This window comes from Thermobia domestica, chromosome 10, assembly GCF_964235325.1.
Source record: "Thermobia domestica chromosome 10, izTheDome1.hap1.1, whole genome shotgun sequence".
Classification (NCBI taxonomy): domain Eukaryota; kingdom Metazoa; phylum Arthropoda; class Insecta; order Zygentoma; family Lepismatidae; genus Thermobia; species Thermobia domestica.
In genome coordinates, this window is record NC_137463.1 from 134,648,329 (window position 1) to 134,668,845 (window position 20,517).

Genomic DNA, 20,517 nt, shown 5'->3' on the forward strand with positions numbered 1-20,517 from the left:
TTTCATAGTTCTACCATATTTACTTTTTAATATTCGGCGACAGTTGCCATCGAAATTCATACAGTTATACGCAAAATAATAATAATAATAATAATAATAATAATAATAATAATAATAATAATAATAATAAATAATAATAAATACTAATAATAATAACAATAATAATAACAGAATTACAATATCAATTACATATACAATACCTTCGAATAAAGAAAAAATAACTGTCACGCTGGGATTCGAACCCGAGTCACTGAAATGGCAGTTCTCTGCTTTCATACTTGATACAAAGATAAGAAAATTAACTAGTAGCTATGTTAGATAAACATAGCACACACTATTTCTACACGTGTTGATTCAATTCAAAGAATGCGAAAATAATGTCTGCCGGCTTTTCTTCTTTAGAAATTAGAAGTCACGGTCAGGAAGAATTGCAGTAATATAAATCGGGACCAGTTAAAAACAATGAGGTAGCCTCATCTTGAAGAACGCTTCGCGATATTTTCCTCATTGACGAAGGTCTATATCACTTGTTTTTGAGTTAAAAGAGGAAATCTCGAGTAAGTCATTGTGACACTCATAAGGAACATCTTCTTATACGAGTACTAGTACGGGTATTTTGTGTATAGTCTTACATGCAATGCTTTTAACTAGCTAATAGTTTAGGCGGAAGATGAAGTGACGAGGTAGGTAAGTTTTTAGCGCATTGAACTTATATTCGGCGGACCCGCGTTCAAATCCCGGTCATTTTCTAACTTTCTCAAATGTTTCAATTTCAATTTCAATACATACTCAGTGTGACAACCAAGATTTTCTCTCCTCCAGAAAGAAAAAAATATTGGAATGAGGAGAATTGGAGAAGGTCTCTCAATGAATGCAATCATTTACTAACTTATTTCCATCAGTTGTTCTAGATTTGATATTTTCGTCTACTTTCAAGCATTTTCTGATTTATGTGTGATCAGTGTTTTTATTTCTTTGAATATACAGTATATAGTGAAATAATACATTACATACACAACAATATTGAGATTAACATATGATGTTCATTGGACAACACGCTCTAAACCGGATAGGTTCATCTCAGAATGGAGAAATGTTTCGTGCGTCATCTACTCACAATTTTACTTGCATAAAGACTGGATTCAGTGCTACCAACTGTTGTCAGTGCCGAGAAAAGTTACGTGTAAATTGGGTTGCATCTGTCCAGGCGTTCTCACAACTGCAAATTACCTGGACCCCAAGTTATGGAATTAGAGCACTTAGGGTGGAGAGACTTTTGTTGTCGGGTGTACTTAGATTTTCCTAACACGAGTAACACTATCTGCTATTGATCTAAAATATTCCAAGTAATTTTCCTCTTTCTCTTTCTTTCCTTCTTTCCTTTTATTTCTTACTCCCGAATTTTGCGCCACCTTACTTCGGCAGCCAGGGTCGTTGCCCCGCTCACCGGCACCATGACACGGCACTGATCAATACCTACCTGCAACACTTTTCTCTGTTCACATGAATCGTAACTGGGCTGTCGTAATAACTTTGACTAACACTGTATACAGATCCACATGTACGTCCTTTCAACACAAAGCAGGTGGTGTCCACTGAATAGTTTTAATCTAATAAGCATTTTTATATTTCTCATGCCTTTCACGCTATATCTCAGGCTTTTTTGATGTGAGGCCCTTTGATCGCGGGGTCCTTTTGACTCGGGGCCCCTTTTGGCTCAGGGCCTTTTTGACTCGCGCCCTTTTGCCGGGGACCCTTTTGACCCGGCATCTTTGGACGCAGGGCCCTTTTGTCGCGGGGCCCTTTTGACCTGGGGCCCTTTTGACTCGGGCCCTTATGACCGGGCCCTTTTGACGCGGGGCCATTTTGACGCGGGGCCCTTTTCACTCGGGCCCTTATGACCGGGGCCATTTTGACGCGGGGCCCTTTTGACTCGGGCCCTTTTGTCGCGGGGCCCTTTTGACCCGGGCCCTTTTGGCGCGGGGCCCTTTTGACGTGGGGCCCTTTTGACTCGGGCCCTTATGACCGGGGCCCTTTTGACGCGGGGCCCTTTTGACGTGGGGCCCTTTTGACTCGGGCCCTTATGACCGGGGCCCTTTTTACGCGGGGCCGTTTTGACTCGGGCCTTTTTGTCCTCGCCCTTTTGTCCGGGCCCTTCTGACGTGACACCATCCGGAAGATTATTGCTAAATCATTGCACAGCTACAGTGTAACAAAAATGAGGAAGTGCGGTCTGACAGATATATTGACAAACGTACGCTCTGACGGATATATTGAAAAACATAAGTTTAACTTTTGCGGTAGAAGCTAGATTACTAAGCTCTTAGAAATGAAACACGGATGACAAACCAAAATGATCTAGAGAAGAAGAAAATGTCGATAACTCAGAAGTTAAAATAAAGTTAAATAACCTCTAAAATTGCCCTCAAATACTACATTCTTTATGTTTGTTTTAATTCTTAAAATATATGTTCCATCCATCATAATGGTGAATTCCAGAGCGAAATATGGTATTTAGATCATGAAATCTTATTTAACTTTAGAGTATACTGTAAGAAAGCTATTCAAATAGAAAAATCATGAAAATGAAAAAGCCAAAATTTCCAAAATTCTCGTTTTTTTTCAAGCCGACTTTTTATGTTTAAAAAACCATCGATTCAAAAAAGCCGGCTTTTTTACATCTCTACTTATAAGTGAGCATACACATGATCACATATAAAGAATTCACACACTCGAAACAAAATAAAAACAATAAATTCACAAACACAACGATCAAAAGTTACCGCAAAGACAGTCTCCAATCAATCGAATACTGTACGGTATTTACGAATGCTGTGCAGCTGTATTGTCTTTCATTGTAGTGCAGAGTTGGGAACATGGGGATCCCCTGTTGATAAGAAGGTGGGCACCACAGAAGTGTTTCCGATTTTTGCAGGAAAATATTTTAAATAATAACATTGAAACTGTTTCCGGTTTAGCTTCAAGCAGGCCAAAGCTAATAATCAATTTTCCCACTGCCTTATGGCAAGATTTAAGTTGTGTTTAGATAAGTTTTTATTCTAGATCTAATATGGAAGCATACTCTAAAGACGCTTATATCTGACACATAGTATCAATTATTATATAAAAGAAATTATTATTATTATTATTAATGTCGTTGTTAAAGGTCTAAGCAAGTTCTTGCTGAGTTTATGAGTGAGGAGTTGGGTGGGGTGCTGACTGCCACGGGTGCTGACTGCCACAGCCAATTATTGGTGCTGATTGCCACGACTGGCGCTGATTGCCAATATCAAGGTGCTGACTGCCACGATGGCGTGCTGACTGCCACGAGCCTGAAAGTTGCTAGACGTAACATTACCGGACGCCAAGAAGGATGAAAGAAACTAGATGAACCTTAGGATCGTGTTGTTCAGACCAACACCTAACAAAGGTAAACAGGTCTCTGTATGTACACTCATGTCCAAATTATTGTCGCATGACTATAAATATGTTGTTCTAGTAATATAATTTGATAACAAATTCGCCCGGTATTTCTTATAATGTTAGTATGTGTATAATCGGCAAATACAAATATGTGGTAAATTTCTACTCCTCTACTGTAAATACACTTGCGTTCTTTCCTTGAAGGGACAAATTGACCTAATTCATTTTCACGAATATGTCAGCTAGATAGGTAAGCCTAAACAGCCGCTGTTGATATCTCAAACGTTCTTCTAGCTTGGAGTGATGATTAATGAAGAAAACTCTTACCTCATTTCTTAGTTCGAAGAGCCTGCTTAAAGCGTTTCCGCGAGAAAGCCATCTGATTTCTGTATGGGGAAGGAGGGATTGATGAGGGCTTCCCATGTCGTCGCAAAGAATTTTGAAAAACCTTGCATTTAGTTCTCATGACTTGATAAAGTTTATGATTGTGACTGCTATATCAAGGACGTTTTGAGGGACTGTGGCTTTTACTTTATGGTCAGTGCTTGTCGGTGCAATATACAGTATCTACTTTTGCAATTTTTCACCACTTCCTTTATGCGTGTAACAGCTCCAGCTGCTTTTCCTACCATTGCCTTCGCATCATCAGTGCAAACATCAACGTAGTTTTCCCATGGTATCTGATATTCTTTTAAATAATCATTAACCATTCTAAAAGTTTCTGATCCAGATGCATTAGATGGGAGATATTTACATAATATCATATCTTCTTCCACAATTTCTTCATAATGGTAACATACAAGCAGAAGTAGGACAGCCAGACCTGCTACATCGGTTGACTCATCTATTTGTAATGCAAAGGAGGATGATTTGAGCCGACTGTTCAACTCTTCCTGTATGTAACCTGCCATATCTTCAATACGACGAGCGATTGTGTCATTTGAAAGTGGTACTAAAGAGATTTGTTTACCCGATATTTTATTTATCATGCAGTTAACCATGTCAAACGTGCAATGTTTTATCAGTTTCCCGACTATAGTGTGGGCCTCGCCTGCCGGTGCTAATGTATAACTCACAATGAAAGATGCTTCTGTTGCTTTCTCATTCATACTAAATGGCGTCTGAACAAAGTTCTTTTGTGAATTTAGTAACTCACGACGTTTTCTAACAAAAAATTAACATTTTTGTTTTGAAACTCAGGATAATTGGTTTCAAAATAACGCCGTAATTATACAGGAGCCATGGTACTATTAGGTAAAACAATTATACAGGAACCATGGTGCTATTAGGTAAAAGTCTATCACATATTACACATTGAGGGTCGCTTTGAGTATCCATGAAGCAAATGGCTAAATAACTGTCGGAAAGGAGCTTTTGTCATTTTCGATTTTTTTTAAAAAATTCATGTCTTTTTAATTGTATTCCGATTCAAACTTCCGGAAACAAATTCCGAAGGACCCAAAATTCAAACCAACTTTCAGATTTGATACAGACTTGAGGTCGGTTTATATGGAACCCCTAGGAACTCTTGGGGTTCCGCAGAACACACTTTGAGAAACTCTGCGGTAGAGTGATCGTGAGACAGTACCTCACATCTTAAAAACAAAAGCTAAGTCCTAGCAGCACTATCTTGTCGAACCGTGACGTGTGAGTTACTCAACTCTTACACCCAGCCAAAAACTAAAGCCAAGCTCCGGCAAACGACATCTAATCGGAGCCTTCTTCCTTGTCATTACTCGGGCCTTGTGTCCTGGTTCCAATTAAACTCCTCCTTATTGTTAAAAACTTTATCGTCTACAGTAACATTACTAATATGTGTAAAAGAATAACCATTAAAATAACTTATACCATCTGTTACCAGTAGCAAAACTAATATTGTTTGGGAAATAAACAATTGTAAGCTCATCATGCTTTAAAAAACAAAATCCCTCTTTCTTTAGGTAATGTATATTGGGATTTAAGTTTAAAAACATCCTCTTCTTGTAAACACCTTTTACATAACAAACAAGCTTATTTTCCAGTTGATTCTTTTTATCTACCAATGCACCAACATATTTAAAAGACTTAATCTGTCTAACAGTAAAAGCAAACATAAAATAAAAAGATTCAATATTGAGTTCGCTTCAAAAGCTAGAAGACAAATAAATTCTTTAGCTCTTTTTGCTGTTCTCTCTCTTTAATAACTGCTAATAATTTTAGATATCTACTCTTTCTTTTTTTCTAGGGCTTTGTTATTTAAATCTCGATATTCTGTATTTTAAGCTCCTCCAATTCTGTAGTTCTCTTTTTAATAGACTGTAAATAAACCTTATTAGATGGAGGTATTTCTCGAACAATAAATGGATACAAACGGTGGGTAATATTAAAGCCTTTTTCGAAACACATCCGGAAGAACACTACTCGTGTCCACTAATCCAGGAGCTGCTAGATCAATGTGTTTAGAAATAGTAGAGACAACAGAATTTTTCCTAGTAAAATATGTATTTCCCTCTTTTAAATAACACTTGTGCTCTATAGAAATTCGATTCTCCTTACACTCTTTTACAAGAACATAATTAATAGGCAATGTATTTAAACTAAAAACAGAAAGTACAAACTATATTAACTTCTCTGGATCTTCTCTTTTATCCGGCAACTTTACTTGGAAGCCTGTTAAATTTTTAGTATATAAATTAACCCAATAAGCATAACTTAAAAGCTGTTGTGTCTCATTAACTATTAAACAACTATTCTGCATAGTATTTGTTAGCTTTACCCACATCTTAGAAATCGGAACTTTATAAAACGGAACATCTGTAAAATATTCTTTGGTGTGTAAAATTAGATCTAAGCAGTCTTGTATCGGATCCAACTGACATCCTGTTTCAAAAAGAATATACATATTTCGAATGCATATATTTATTAAACTTTAAGACATACGAATATGAAATTTTACAGACATATTTACGAACCTCTCAAGTTCAAATTACAGATGTTCAATATGTCCTCCATCAGCGACACGAACAATATCACATCGATACTCAAATTCCTCCCATACTCGGGCAAGCATGTCCTGCGTCACTGATGTTATGGCAGTACGGATCCGGTTCTTCAACTCTTCCAGGTTCTATGGGAGTGGTTGTACATAAACGTTGTCTTTAACGAAACCCCACAGGAAGAAGTCACAGGGTCAAATCCGGTGACCGTGGAGGCCAGCTGAGACATGCTAAGTCGCCAGCTCCGTGACGATCAATCCAACGGTTCGGTAGTGTTTCATTCAGATATTCACGCACTTGGCGACTCCAGTGAGGGGGTGCCCCGTCTTGTTGAAAAATCAAGTTGTCTCCGTGCAGCCTAGGAAACAACCAGTTTTGTAACATAGTGATATACTGCTGACTGTTAACCTGTTTCCATTAAAGAAGAATGGGCCGCAAACAGATTATCGGGATAGCACACAAAACACATTGACTTTGGGCGAATCTCGTATATGTTCAATGACTGCATGTGGGTTCTGTAGGTCCCAAATTCGAACATTTTGTTTGTTTACCTGACCACTAACACGGAAAGTCGTTTCATCACTGAACACGATGTGTTGTGCAAAAGTGTTATCATTGTCAACAGCATCCAGAATCTCGTTACAAAATGCCACACGTTTGCGTTTGTCATCAGGACGCAGAGCTTGTAACAGCTGTAGTTTGTACGGCTTCATAACCAACCGACGTCTCAAAACACGCCAAATTGTTCTTGTCGGCACTTGTAACTCCTGACTGGCACGACAAGTTGATTTTGAAGGAGTGCGTTGGAAAGCAGTTTGAATTCGTGCAACATTTTCTTCAGGAACACGAGGGCGGCCAGGACTCTTTCCTTTACATACACATCCTATGTCTACAAACTGTCGATACCATCTGCGAATGTTCCACCCTTCGGAGGATCAATTTGGTACCTTAACCTGAAACGTCTTTGCACTGTAATCACGGAATTGCACTTCGCAAACTCGAGTACACAAAATGATTTCTGCTGCAGAGTAGCCATTTTAAGCATATGACGGTTACCAAACAAAACAGAAGACAACTGACACCTAGCGGCTATTAATATATAGTAGACTATGTATTCATTTCTCCAGTAGCCGAGCCGAGACGCAGCGGTCGATAGTTTGGACAAAATAATACTTCGTAATACGTATATTCTTTTTGAAACAGGGTGTACTAGAATTTGTCCACTCATCAATAGAATATTTTAAAATAGTAGATTTCAATCTCATAATTCTATTTTGTTGTGCCAAGTTACTCCCGAAAGTACTCTGTAAACGCTTGTCTGGACAATGAATAAAATCAATTAGGTGGTTACCCAAAACTTTAGATATCCCCTGGAGAAATAATCTTACAAACAAATTTGTTGTAAAGTTTATTTATTTAAATATTTATTTATTTATTGAAACAGAACACAACAGGTATTATACTCAATTACAGTGTTCGTCTTTCATGAAATAATATATTTACAATTTCCCTTTTAAACCTTGTGAGGCAATCAGCGTAAATATCTATATTATTTGTCATTTTTAAGAGTCTGTTGTAGGTTGCACTAATCCTCCATGTTGGCGACTTATTTAGGATATTAGTCCTTGCTTTTGCACAATAAAATAAGTTATAGTTTTCTGGACATGTTTTTCTACCTGAAACGTTTATTTGAAAGCTCGAAAGCAATTCGTTGCAGTCTAGCTTATTATTAAGTACCTTGTACAAAAATATCATGTCAGATAACGTTCTTCTTTGTTTGAGGGTTAGAGTTTCAAAATTCCTATTCAATGAATTAGTGTTTTCAGTTCTTGGGAAAATGTTTGTTTTCTTATATACAAGATATCTAAGAAATTTGGACTGGATTTTTTCTATTTTTAGTGAGTTAATTTTTGTATCTGGGTTCCATACAAGCGTCGCGTATTCGAGTTTGGATCGAACGTAAGTTTGATATAATTTATGAAGTGTGGCAGGTTTACGAAACTCCCTACTAATTCTTAGAATAAACCCAAGATTTCTGTTCGCTTCATTTATTATGTTATCAATATGTGGTTCAAATGTAAATTTCGTATCATACATTACTCCTAAATCATTTACAGTACTTACAACGGGTAGTTGAGTCTCATTAATTGAATATTTAAATTGCACTGGTTTTTTACGTTTTGTAATACTCATGAGTTTACATTTACTAATATTTACATTCAATAAATTACTTTGACACCATTGCACCACTGAATTTATGTCTTGTTGAAGTTGATTACAGTCATTTATGGACTTTATACATCTAAAAAGTTTGAGATCATCGGCATACAGCAGTTTGTGGGAATACGTTATACATCTAGGAAGATCATTTATAAATATTACAAATAGTAGTGGACCCAAATTTGATCCTTGTGGAACACCAGATAGTTGCAAGTATTCGGTTGACTTGTATCCCTTATATACAACGAACTGCCTTCTGTCTCTCAAATACGACTCGAAGAGCCCAATTAACTCTGCGGAGAAGTTAAATTGACGAAGTTTCTCTATTAGTACCTTGTGATTTACTCTATCAAATACTTTCGCAAAATCGGTGTAGATAATATCTACTTGACCACCTTGATCTAGGGTTCTTGCTACAAAATTGTTAAGAATACTGAGATTTGTGACTGTCGATCTACCCTGGACGAAGCCATGCTGGTATTCTGAAATTGATAGTTTTATATGATTTTCAATCCGTTTATAAAGAATAGATTCAAACACTTTAGCAAAAGTACTCAATATTGATACAGGCCTATAATTTTGCATATCTTTACCATTATTAGACTTAGGAATGGGACAGACTTTTGTTATTTTCCATTTACTGGGGAATTTACACGTAGAAATAATTAGTGTTGTCACGAGACGAGACGAGACGAGACTTCAGGCTGTCTCGTCTCGTCTCGTGCAAATCATGTCTCGTCTCGTGTCTCGTCCCAAAAAAATTTGCTCGTCCCGCCCCGTGTCTCGTCTCGAGAGGTTCTGTCCCGTCTCGTCTCGTCCCGTCTCGTTTTGTCTCGTCTTGTCTCGTAAAAAATAAAGCAGCATACCATGGGAACGAAAGTAAAATGTAGCAGGCTGCACCATGCTAATCAAGATACAACTAAGTTACAAGTATTACCCAGAACACACAAGACAAGAAATGCCACGATAGCTACACCGTGAAGCCTTCACCTCTGGTGTATGTGGTAGTCGGTTCGATCTCGGTTAGTGCCATGTGAGCTTTGTGGTGGACAAACATCGAATGTGAGTGGGGGCCGCGGTGACTCCCTCTGGTGCTTGGGGTCTCGGGTTCGATCCCAGCCCCCGCCAAGTGAACTTTGTGGTCGACAAACACCGTGTGCGTGGGTTTTCTCGGGGTTCTCCCGTTTCCTCCTACTTTCTTCATTCCACCATTTCGTTCATTACTCATCATCAACGTCTCCTTTAGCCTAACCGGCATAAGCGTGGGACGTAAAACTCAAAGATTTCATTTCATTTCATTTCATTTTTTGAATGTGTGTGTTTTCTCGAAGATGTCTAGTCTACTTCCTTCCTTCCACTAATTTTCCCATCATCATCCATTCGGGGTGAGCAAACGTTGCCTAAAGAACTTAAAAATAAATTCAAATAAGCTCACAAGGCAAGGACAAATAGTTTACAAGAAAATATATCTCTGCTGTTAGTCGTCTGAGGCTTCTCGACCCTGGCTTATTTTTCTTTTATATTCTCAAACATTGAAATTTGTTTCACCAGTTTCAATACACGAATATACAGTAAATCGCTCATAGGTACGTCGAAGATGAAGACACTAATGTCAAATAATGTTTACATGACAAGCAAAGTTCGATGTAAAGGTGTCTTCATTCCCGACACTATCGTATACTATCAGCCCACTTGCTTTATAGTGTCTGGATATATATATATATATATATATATATATATATATATATATATATATATATATATATATATATATATATATATATATATATATATATATAGAGAGAGAGAGAGAGAGAGAGAGAGAGAGAGAGAGAGATGGAAAGATATATAGATAAAGAGAGAGATAGATATATGTGTGTACACTTTGATTTCATATATTCCAGCTTTTAGGTTTCACAGTGTGAACCCATATCAATCCAAAAACTACTTTCCATTTTAGCATGTTTAGATTTGTTGCAATAATTTTTTTTAAAAGAAAGCTCGGAACCAAATAATTTTATTGAGTAATGGAAAATATTTGATTGAAATTTTATATGTTACTGCACAGTAAGCTCTACTTAAAGTGCCATATTAATGGGAGCTGAACGACACATCGGACGAAAGAATGCTTGGGGCCAATCTTCACCTCCATGGTACAAATCTATTCCCATAACTGCGGGGTGTGTGCCACTATATGGTGGTTGCCCCGCTTGTGTAACAAACTCATGACAGTACACCCAGATTAGCTAGTGGTCTAAAATAAAGTGGATTTTTGGGTGGCCATTTTGGATTAAAGTTTCTTATATTGTCGTGATCTATTCCCAATCATACAACGTACATCTTTATACCAAACCGGGCGGTCTGCGGCGATAGACCATCGGCTTGAAGGCCCCGGGTTGAGTCCCGGAAGGGTCATGTGTATGGATTTTAACAGCATTTGTTTTTTCGTATTGTGTCAGGGGGCGAAATCGTACGGGATAAAAGGATTTCAGTCTGAAAAAAATGGAGAGAATATCCTCCCCAGAATACTTTCATGGGAGTAAGGAATTAGTAAAAATATAGGATATACATTTTATAGCAGGTTTAAAATCATGGTTTGGGTATCGTATTTCTTTTCTGTTAATTATGTTCTTCAATGTGCGAATTTTGATCATGCTCATGATATTTTCTGCTTTCAACGGAGTTCCATGAATATTATACCAAATGTTCTTTACACTCTGTAAGAAACCATTTCTGAAGATAATTCAGGTCCTAATGAATATTATTTACTAGGAAAGAGAAGTATTCCCCTCCTCTCAACATGGAAGCAGAGGGCAATTTCGCACTCTGGTCAGATCAAACATTTCCGCGTAACAAAACGAAGGTCCCCCTGTAAAACTTCTTCACCTAAAGTAGTATTGTTAGTATCATAAATTTGCGAAAAGCAAGCAATTTGGAGGGTTCGTCGATAATATCTTTGCTTTCTCTGTCCTTCGCCCGCCTTCCAAACGAAGAGGTGAATTTTACAACATGACTGCTGTATAATAAGCGAGCGATTGGTAAAATGATAAAAGTGTGTTTTTATGTGTGTGTGTGTGAGAGAGAGGGAGAGAGAGAGAGAGAAGACAAAATTTTAGTTTCACGATGACATACTTCAATTGCCGTTTTCGGTTAATTTCCGTTCATATAGCAAAAAGAATACCGCCACCAGAGAATAAAGACAAGTGTAGTCTGTTCTGTTCTCTTCCGCCATCTCAGCCAGAACTTTCAACTACAGCCTGTAATGAGTGTAGACCTTACCCAGTTTTCAAATTGAATAGATGGTGGTGGTAGTTCAGTTTCTTGACCTTGTGAAAATCTTCCCTGTCTTTGATTTTGTTTGCCATCACTCCAGCCAGAAATGAAAAAAATGAGAATTCCTCAGTTTACAGCAAGGGGAATTGGGGACAAGACGTTAAGGATGATATTCCTGGAAGCTCATGTACCACGATTGTTTCATTCAATAGACAGAGGGCACTTTTCTATGAAGGCTTTTCAACATGTTTTCTCACAAAGAGGATTTTCCTTTTGCAATCTCTATGACCACTGGCAAATTCAATCTTGGTCATTCCCGCCAGCGTTTTCATTTCCGAGACACGAGACGAGACGGGACAAGTAGCCTGTCTCGTCTTGTGTCCCGTCTAAAAAGCTCTGTCTCGTGTCTCGTCTCGTTTACGAGACGAGACGAGACAAGACGTGAGAAATGTCTCGTCTCGTGGCAACACTAGAAATAATTAGGTTGAATAAAATATAGAGTGGAAGTAGAAAGTGTTCTTCACATCCCTTTACTATATAATCTGGAATACCGTCAGGTCCTATCGTTCCTTTCCCCTTCAGTTTTCTTATTGCTTTTTTAATTTCAGTCATCTCAATTTTTAGAATCCTTAATTTGTCCAGTGTCTCATATGAGCTGTTACTATTACTACTGCTATCCATGATATCTTCGTTATTATAGACTGACTAAAAATATGTAGCAAATGAATTTGCAATCTCGTCATTACTAACTAATTCTTGGCTATTGTATGTCAGCGTGTTACAACTAAGGTGTTGGGTCTTAGTTTTAACAAAAGTCCAGAGCTGAGAAGGATCAGTTTGTAACGTGTTTTCTGTATTCGCAACAAAGTTACTATATTCTGTTCTAATTTCTTTTTTAAGTTCATTTCGTAACTTCTTAAATTCTAGTAAGTGATAAGCTATATTTCTGCTATTGTGCTTAATTGCCCTGTGGTGATGGGCTTTTGTTTTTATTTTCCTAATTATATTCTTAGTAAACCAAAACGGGTACTTTCTATTTACCTCTTTTTTGAGAGGAATGCACTTATCAAAAATATTACATATTATATTATAAAATGATTCTGTAGCCGTATCAACCTCAGAATAACTGCTAAGGAATGTCCAATCAATATTTTGAAGTTCAGAATAGAGTTGCCTAAAATTAGCTTTTCTAAAATTATATGTGCTGATATTACTTTTTTTGTTTATACCTAATAATTTGCTTAGAACAATGACCAATATTCCATCTAAGGCAAACTAAATCTACGGAATCATCGTTATTACAGATTGTGTTAATACAGAAGGCTTATCCTTGTCGAAATTAGTTTTAGAAAACCCTTCGATTTCAAATTTAAAATTACTAAAATATAGTTTTCCATTTCCCTCTTAATAAAAATACCTGCAAAATCTTGTGTAATATTAAAATCTAGAAGAAAATAATATTCTGTTTGTAAACGTTCTGGGATCTCTGGTAAACACTCTAGTAACGTTTTTATAGGTACATCTGCTAATTCTACTTTATATGGTATAATGATCGGATCTTTGTATTTCTTAGTCATATCTCTCACATATTTTTGCACTCTTTGCTGTACACCTCTTGATCTTTCAGTAGAAGAATTTAGAAGAAAAGGTAATTTAGCCTTAAGAACATATAAAGCTAAAGAAACTCGTAGAAAGATCGTATAAAACTGTTAAAAGAACTACACGCATTCTTCTTAATTAAAAAAAAAAAATATTGTTAACTCTTAGTCCCTCGCAACATAACTTCCAGGAGCTTGCCTTAAAAAGAAGTATATTATCACAGAATGGTGGTATAATTAGTTCCAAAGATCTAAGTCTTTGTTTTCGAATAGCATAAATAATATCCCCAATGTTTATAAGTAAATTGTTCTTGTGTAATTTTTTTCCAGTAGTAACCATTGATTAAATCTATCTGCTGTTGTTTTGTCTTTGCCCAATAACTCTCCCAAGAGAATAAGGTGTAGAAACCTCAGCGTCTATTTATTGTATATAAAGAAACTTATTCTGTGGCTATTACTGTTAGTAGACTAGAAAATGTACACTATAATAGTTTAAGAATAGAGAAAACCTTAGAACATATAATAGAAATAGACAATTTTAGTCTTATGCAGTGGAATTTGTTTTAAAAATATTGGTATTGCCCTTGTAAAACACGCAGCAATAATTAATTGGAAAATCTATACCCTATAACCTAGAATCTATAACCTATTGAAAATTGATGTTATTGTTCTTGCAAAACCTACTATTAATCGATAAATTAACTGTACTATTATAGATTATTATTGCTATCGAAATATCGTGTAATGCCGCCGAAATCCTATTAAAACTTGCTATTAATTGAAAAAATCTTGCACAATGTAACCTATTTAAAACCGCTGTTATTATTCTTATAAAACCTACTATTAATCGGAAAATTAACTGTACTACTATAGACTGTTATTGCTATTGAAGTACAGTGTAATAACGCCGAAATTCTCTTAAGATGGCACCAAATAAGCGTAAGAAAAATAATATTTACTGTTGTTTAATATGTTTATATTAGAACATTTCTTTATTACATAATGGTTTAATCTGTATGTATTATAAAGTGAATTATTTAGGCTACCCTTATCTAAAGCAGAATATTATGTTGTAATTCCTTTCTTTTGCTTTATGCGTCTTTTTTAATATATCCCCAAGCTAATGGTATATTGTACTATAAAGGATTTCTTTATTTTTTTAAAATTCAATATACTAATTGAGTTTCTATTTTTTCTACTTACTGCAGGATCCTAAAAGAGAACAAAAAGTTACTAAATTTGGTTGCCGCCGAAAGTGGGGTCGTACAAATTATTTTCGTACCCATTTGACATGGTCGTAATAGGTGTTCTTAATCTCTTCTATGTTACATGAAGGTTCGAAAAGTATGTGTTCGTAGTCTCTGTGTAATTTCTGCTTTTAAATAAGGGGTAAAAAAAAAAGGATCATAAAGAAGAACGAATACACCCCTAAAAGGGGTAATAAAAGAGAACGAATACACCACCACAAAGGGGTCAAAGAAGAGAACGAGTTTTCCGAGTGTTCGATTTTCCATACCTGGACGGTACGGGTGGCATCACTTATCGTGCGACACTGAGAAATTGAGACTCTGCTTGAAAACTTTTCCGGAAGAGTTTTACTGAAAAAGTGATGTTCCGTATCAGGAGGCACAGAAATTGAGTCCTCTGCATCAGTCAGGGCTGACAAATTGGGTGTGGGTGCACAGTAGGGATGGCCAAAAATTTTCGGATCCGGATATCCCGGATCCAGTGAGATCCGGATCCGGATCTTGCCGGATCCGGACCTAGATCCGGATCTCGGATCCGAACCTCAGATCCGGATCTCGGATCCGGATCCGAAATTCGGATCTCGGATTTGGGTCCGGATCTCGGATCTGGATCCGGAACTCGGATCTCGGATCTGGTCCGGATCTCGGATCTGGATCCGAATCTCAGATATTGATTCGTATCCAAACCTACATCTGAAATTGTAATGATAAAATTGAATATCTAAAATTCGTCAAAACTTTTTTCGGATTCACTAATATAGTAGGATGCTGTGCTTTTAAATGTTTCCATAACACGTTTGTGCTACCTTTGTTCTTTATGTTATTTTAACCTTGCAATATTTACTTTCTTATATAAACTTTCTTATTTTCTCATATACAAATGAAATATCTTTTAGATAAGACCCTTCTAATCGCAGGAATACTGGACAAAACAAACTTTATTAATAGTAGTTTCTGACTCACTAGAGTCCAACCATCAACAAATCTTTCACTTCGAAGGTACAACAAAAAATATAGACTGGTTGGCGTGGAACAACAGTAGATCTTTAAACATACACACGAGAATTTCAGGAGAGCGATATGGTTGTGTAGTATTATTAGTATTAATAAAAGTGTTCGTTGTACGACTTTATTACCTAACTTATGGCTTGCCCTTCTGAGGTCAGGAGTTTGTTGAAGGAGTAAATATAAAAGAGATTTCTGTTATTTCTTCTTCACCCTCCAGGTTTCTTTAATCATACATTGCAGGACGTAACCAAAACATATCCATGCATCGTATCATTGAAGCGTTTTGTGTTTTGTATATTAGTGTTCAAAAATATTTAACATATTCGCATTTGTTCATGTGATCTCAGGTTCAGTTCTCGGTGGAACATACATGAGATAATTGAAAGCTGAAACAATATGAAAATAGTATTTAAAAGTCAGGAAATTAATATTAAAACTTTAGCTATCTATTGTGACTGTAAGGCTATAGTTAAATTAACCCATACGTTTCGTGAAGATATATTAAGTCGTTATTGTTTATTTACTATAAGCTACCAGATACATCCTCAGAGGCCACTTTACACTGTATAGTAATAATCAACAGATGAAAACATTGGGAAAGGAATGGAAGGAAGGTCTCCAGAGCCTTAGATCAAGGTACTAACCTAGCATTTGCCCAGTATAACTGAGGAACAACCCTGGAAAATCCTCAGTCAGGATGGCTGGTCTCCGAATTCGAACTCGGTATAATCCAATTGCGAAGCAAGAATCCTAACAAGTAGCCTGAGCTCACTCCGTATTATTATTATTATTTAATTAACGTAATGTTCTAAAATTAGTGCAAATTAAACCCTACTTTCTTTATTGCTGATGATATAGTTAATAAGCCTACATGAGACATCAGTCTCCCATTACATAGGCCTTGCTCAAGAAAGAATACCAGAACTGGAATTCAGGAAGCGGGGGTGAAGAGATTAATGAGGATGAGGAAACTATGTGCGATGCAAAAACTGAGAAATTATGACTTCATCACAGATATATTCACTTACATACGTCAATTAATATTTCTCTGATACAGGGCACTCTACTTTCTATAGTGGCAGGGAAATGGCCCACTTTTGTAAACGAACACATTAAGCACGTGCATATAGGCACAATATCCGTGCAAAGAAACATAGGTAAAACTAGAAAAAAAAATAGGGAAAGCGAGGGGAAAGTGATAAAACGCCATTCAGCTTAAAAAAAAAAAGCTGAAAATAACTTAGAGCTACGAAAGACGCGAGGCGAATTTTATTGAAATGATTGTTTTTCCTTAGTGATTAGCTGTGCTAACTATGAACATGAATTAAAAAGAAAACAAGTAGCTAGCTCTGAGTTTCGCAAACTGGTTGAAAAGAAAATATTGGATAAAATTTAATAATAAAGAAGGCATTTATGATAATTAAAACAAATTAAATTCTTGACACGACAGTCCTTTGGTTCCTACCATCGGGCTTACGTTCATTTGAAGCGGGATTTGAATGTAAGACATTTACAGTAAAAGGATCCACAGCCTAATGCCGCAAACCACTCGACTATGGCTGTCGGGTTTTCTCGGCTAATCTGTAGCACATTTACAGTAACTGATTATTTTAAAAGTTGCTCCTAAATACTGACAATCTAAGTTTTATGTATCAAATATTTCCTGCGATAATACCATACACTCTCCGACTTCTATAGACGAAAAGCTATAGTTACCCACATTATCTAATACAGAAATAAGTTCTGATTCTCTAATAGCTGCTGATGGTGATAGTCAAGGTTCACCGAAGCATGATCCCAAACCCAAACTGAGATATTGATGTCACTGGAACGCCTGAAAAGTCATTGTGGGTAAGTTAATTGCCCACTTGTCAGGATGAAGGGCGATGGTGATGTGAAATGCAAGGCTGTCAGAGGTACTACTTATAATAATTGGATTTGTAATATTCTATGTTGCCGTAAACCCTCTTCAAGGAGATAACTGTTAATTTTAGCTTTGAAAATGTTGCATAAAGAGTTTTATTGCTATCATTAGGTTGCATATAAATCTCTTTATTCCGGAATTATCGGATTTATTTTACCGCTTAACTTTCACATCTCTTCTGATTTACGAATATTTAAATCACGATTATCCCCTTAAGGTCAATTAGTGATATTTTAACTTATTTCGAACCAACTATGTATATGGCTAGTCTTGTTATATGAGAATAATTGAGACTAGAAGCAGTCTACAGGCTACGTTCAAAAGAATCTTGTCCGACCTCCTGATAAACCACGTCTTTCAGCAAGGTGAATTGTGGCAAACCGATACTAACATGAGGAAATCTTCCGGTTCAAGTGAAAGCTTCCATAAGAATCAGCACCCTAATCAGTGGTATGTGCCTTGCTAATTTTTCTCCAATGTGAAAGTACCTAATTTTATTGTTAAAAATGAAAAGGTTTTTATTTCAAACAAGTTGTCATTACAGTTTTCATATTTGAACACAACACTCATGAAAAGTCATGTTAAAGCGCGACTTACTCCTGAAAAAGAATATTTATCTGTTTTTAATTTCTCGTGTTCCTCAAACTACATGCGGAATTAGTGCAAGTGCCTTCCGCTCGCATTACCTAGGTACAAACGCAATGGCGTATTTAGGGGAGAGGCTTCCGGGCTTAAGCCCCCCCCCCCCGAAATCTTACTTACTATAGTAAACTATATGAAATATCTTGCAGAATTTTCACATTTTCAGGCAAAGCCTCCCCCCGAAAGTTAGCAAAGCCTCCCCCCGAAACAAAATCGTAAATACGCCACTGTACAAACGGCTACGATCTTGGTACTAGCACATGTTTCGGTTTCCAGATCTCAAATATTTATATTTCAGCCTGATTCTATGTATGAATCCGAAATTTCAAATCTAGATAAGAGACACCAAAATTCATAGTTTATTCTCGGTGCTCATATTGTGATTTACTAAATAATTATTAAATCTAATTGTAGGGTATACATTTGATATTTTGAGCAGACTGAGCAAGATAAATTTACGTAAAAAGTAGTCAATACTTGTCTTAAGTGTTTATGTTTTCTTAACTGTCAATGAAATAGGTGCATTGAGGAATTTTAAATATTCATTCCTGCAACCTGCAACCGAGTGGAACTAGATTCGACATTTGAGCTCTCATCCGGATCATTTTTTTTCTTAAGTAAGCCAAACATTTGATCTTTAGAGTAGAATGAAGGAAACAAATAGACTTGTCAATATTCGTCTTAATTTTCTGTTCTCTTCTTCACTGTCAGGACTTCGTGAAATTACTTTCGGCGAATTTTAGATATTCATGTTTATCATAATTTGGATGGGATGCGGGTTTGGATAAGAATCAAGATCCGAGATCCGAATCCAGATCCGAGATTCGAGATCCGGATCCAGATCCGAAATCCGAGATCCGGATCCAAAGGATCCGGACCCAATCAGATCCGGATCTTCGGATCCGGCCAGATCCGGATCCGGCCATCCCTAGTGCACAGTCGCGCAGAACCGGTGTTTTATCACTACTGATTAGTTATATGTTAAGAGGGCATTTCATTAAGTTCTCTGTATTTTGTATGTTGGTGTTATGATGAGGGTACATTTCAATATCAGTTTGATCTCAATAAGTGGAATGTTTTGTTTTTGGTACCATTCTTAAAAATCTCATGCCAAGTTCTATGTTCACCTATGTTTTACACGATGATTAGTTTATTTGCATTAACAGTTAATGACTCTTGCTTCCCAAAAGTCTTGTTCAAAGAATCAATCACCATTTTGTGACAAACTGAAGTATTTTTTAAAATCATAACTGACAAATCATTTATTATCTACTTTGCAATCATAGTTGGTCGTTAAACGAACGATGATTGAATCTGGTCACAAACTGAGATGATCACAAACTGAAATATACCATAAAAATAATTTAAGTACTGAGTTGTTAATTAAGACATCTTACTCCACTTCATGTGCCTTTTGTTAGCTCCGTAAAGATAATGTAATTTAAGTTTATATTAAGGAAGACTACAACAATCATAACATTTGAATGAAGAAATTGCTGAGGGTTCCTTTGACAGTATGTAAGTTAAATAAAACAAAAATAAGCCTGCGTTTAGTTATTTTTAATAGTACGAGTAATGACTTTTCGCATTTCAAAGTCAGATTAGTGTAATTAAATGGATAACATGTTTGACAAATTAGAAATTCAACAACATTTATTTTGTTGGTTCACCTCAAGTTTTATAAGCTTAAAACTTTATGATAATGCCATATGCTGTTGAAAGTTGGTTGTGTGAGGGTTACTATAATTCTGAATATTTTGATGACAGATACACGGTATTTCGTCAAGACAGGAACTTGAAACTATTTGGGACATCAAAGGGAGGGGGTGTAATAATAGCAATACATTCAGATTTCAATGTTCAGTTTGTTAATTCATATGATGCAGGATTTGAATGTATTCTAATCAAACTTATAAACAAATCATTAGTTGTGTATATTTGTGCTTTGTATATAGGGCCAGAATCGAAAATAAGCACTTACGAAAACTTCTATCAATTCATTGAAAGTAATTGCCCAGTGGGTAGCTCTATTCTCTGTATTGGGGACTTCAACCTCCCGGAAATTAGCAATTCTATGTTTGACTTCACTCATTCCTCAACTAAATGTAAAAGCCTCCTCAATTTCCTGTCACTCTATAATTTAACTATGTATAATAATATACAAAATACCAATAACCGTACACTGGACCTAGTACTCTCGAATGCAT

At 36.4% G+C, this 20,517-nt stretch overlaps 1 protein-coding gene across 1 annotated transcript; it reads right to left on the bottom strand.

Moving 5' to 3' along the window:
- Positions 1–3,950: 3,950 nt before the first annotated feature.
- On the bottom strand, positions 3,951–4,532 carry LOC145661615 (zinc finger BED domain-containing protein 5-like). Its single transcript, XM_081726936.1, has one exon. The coding sequence runs from the start codon at positions 4,530–4,532 to the stop codon at positions 3,951–3,953; it is 582 nt and encodes a 193-aa protein (XP_081583062.1).
- Positions 4,533–20,517: the final 15,985 nt, after the last annotated feature.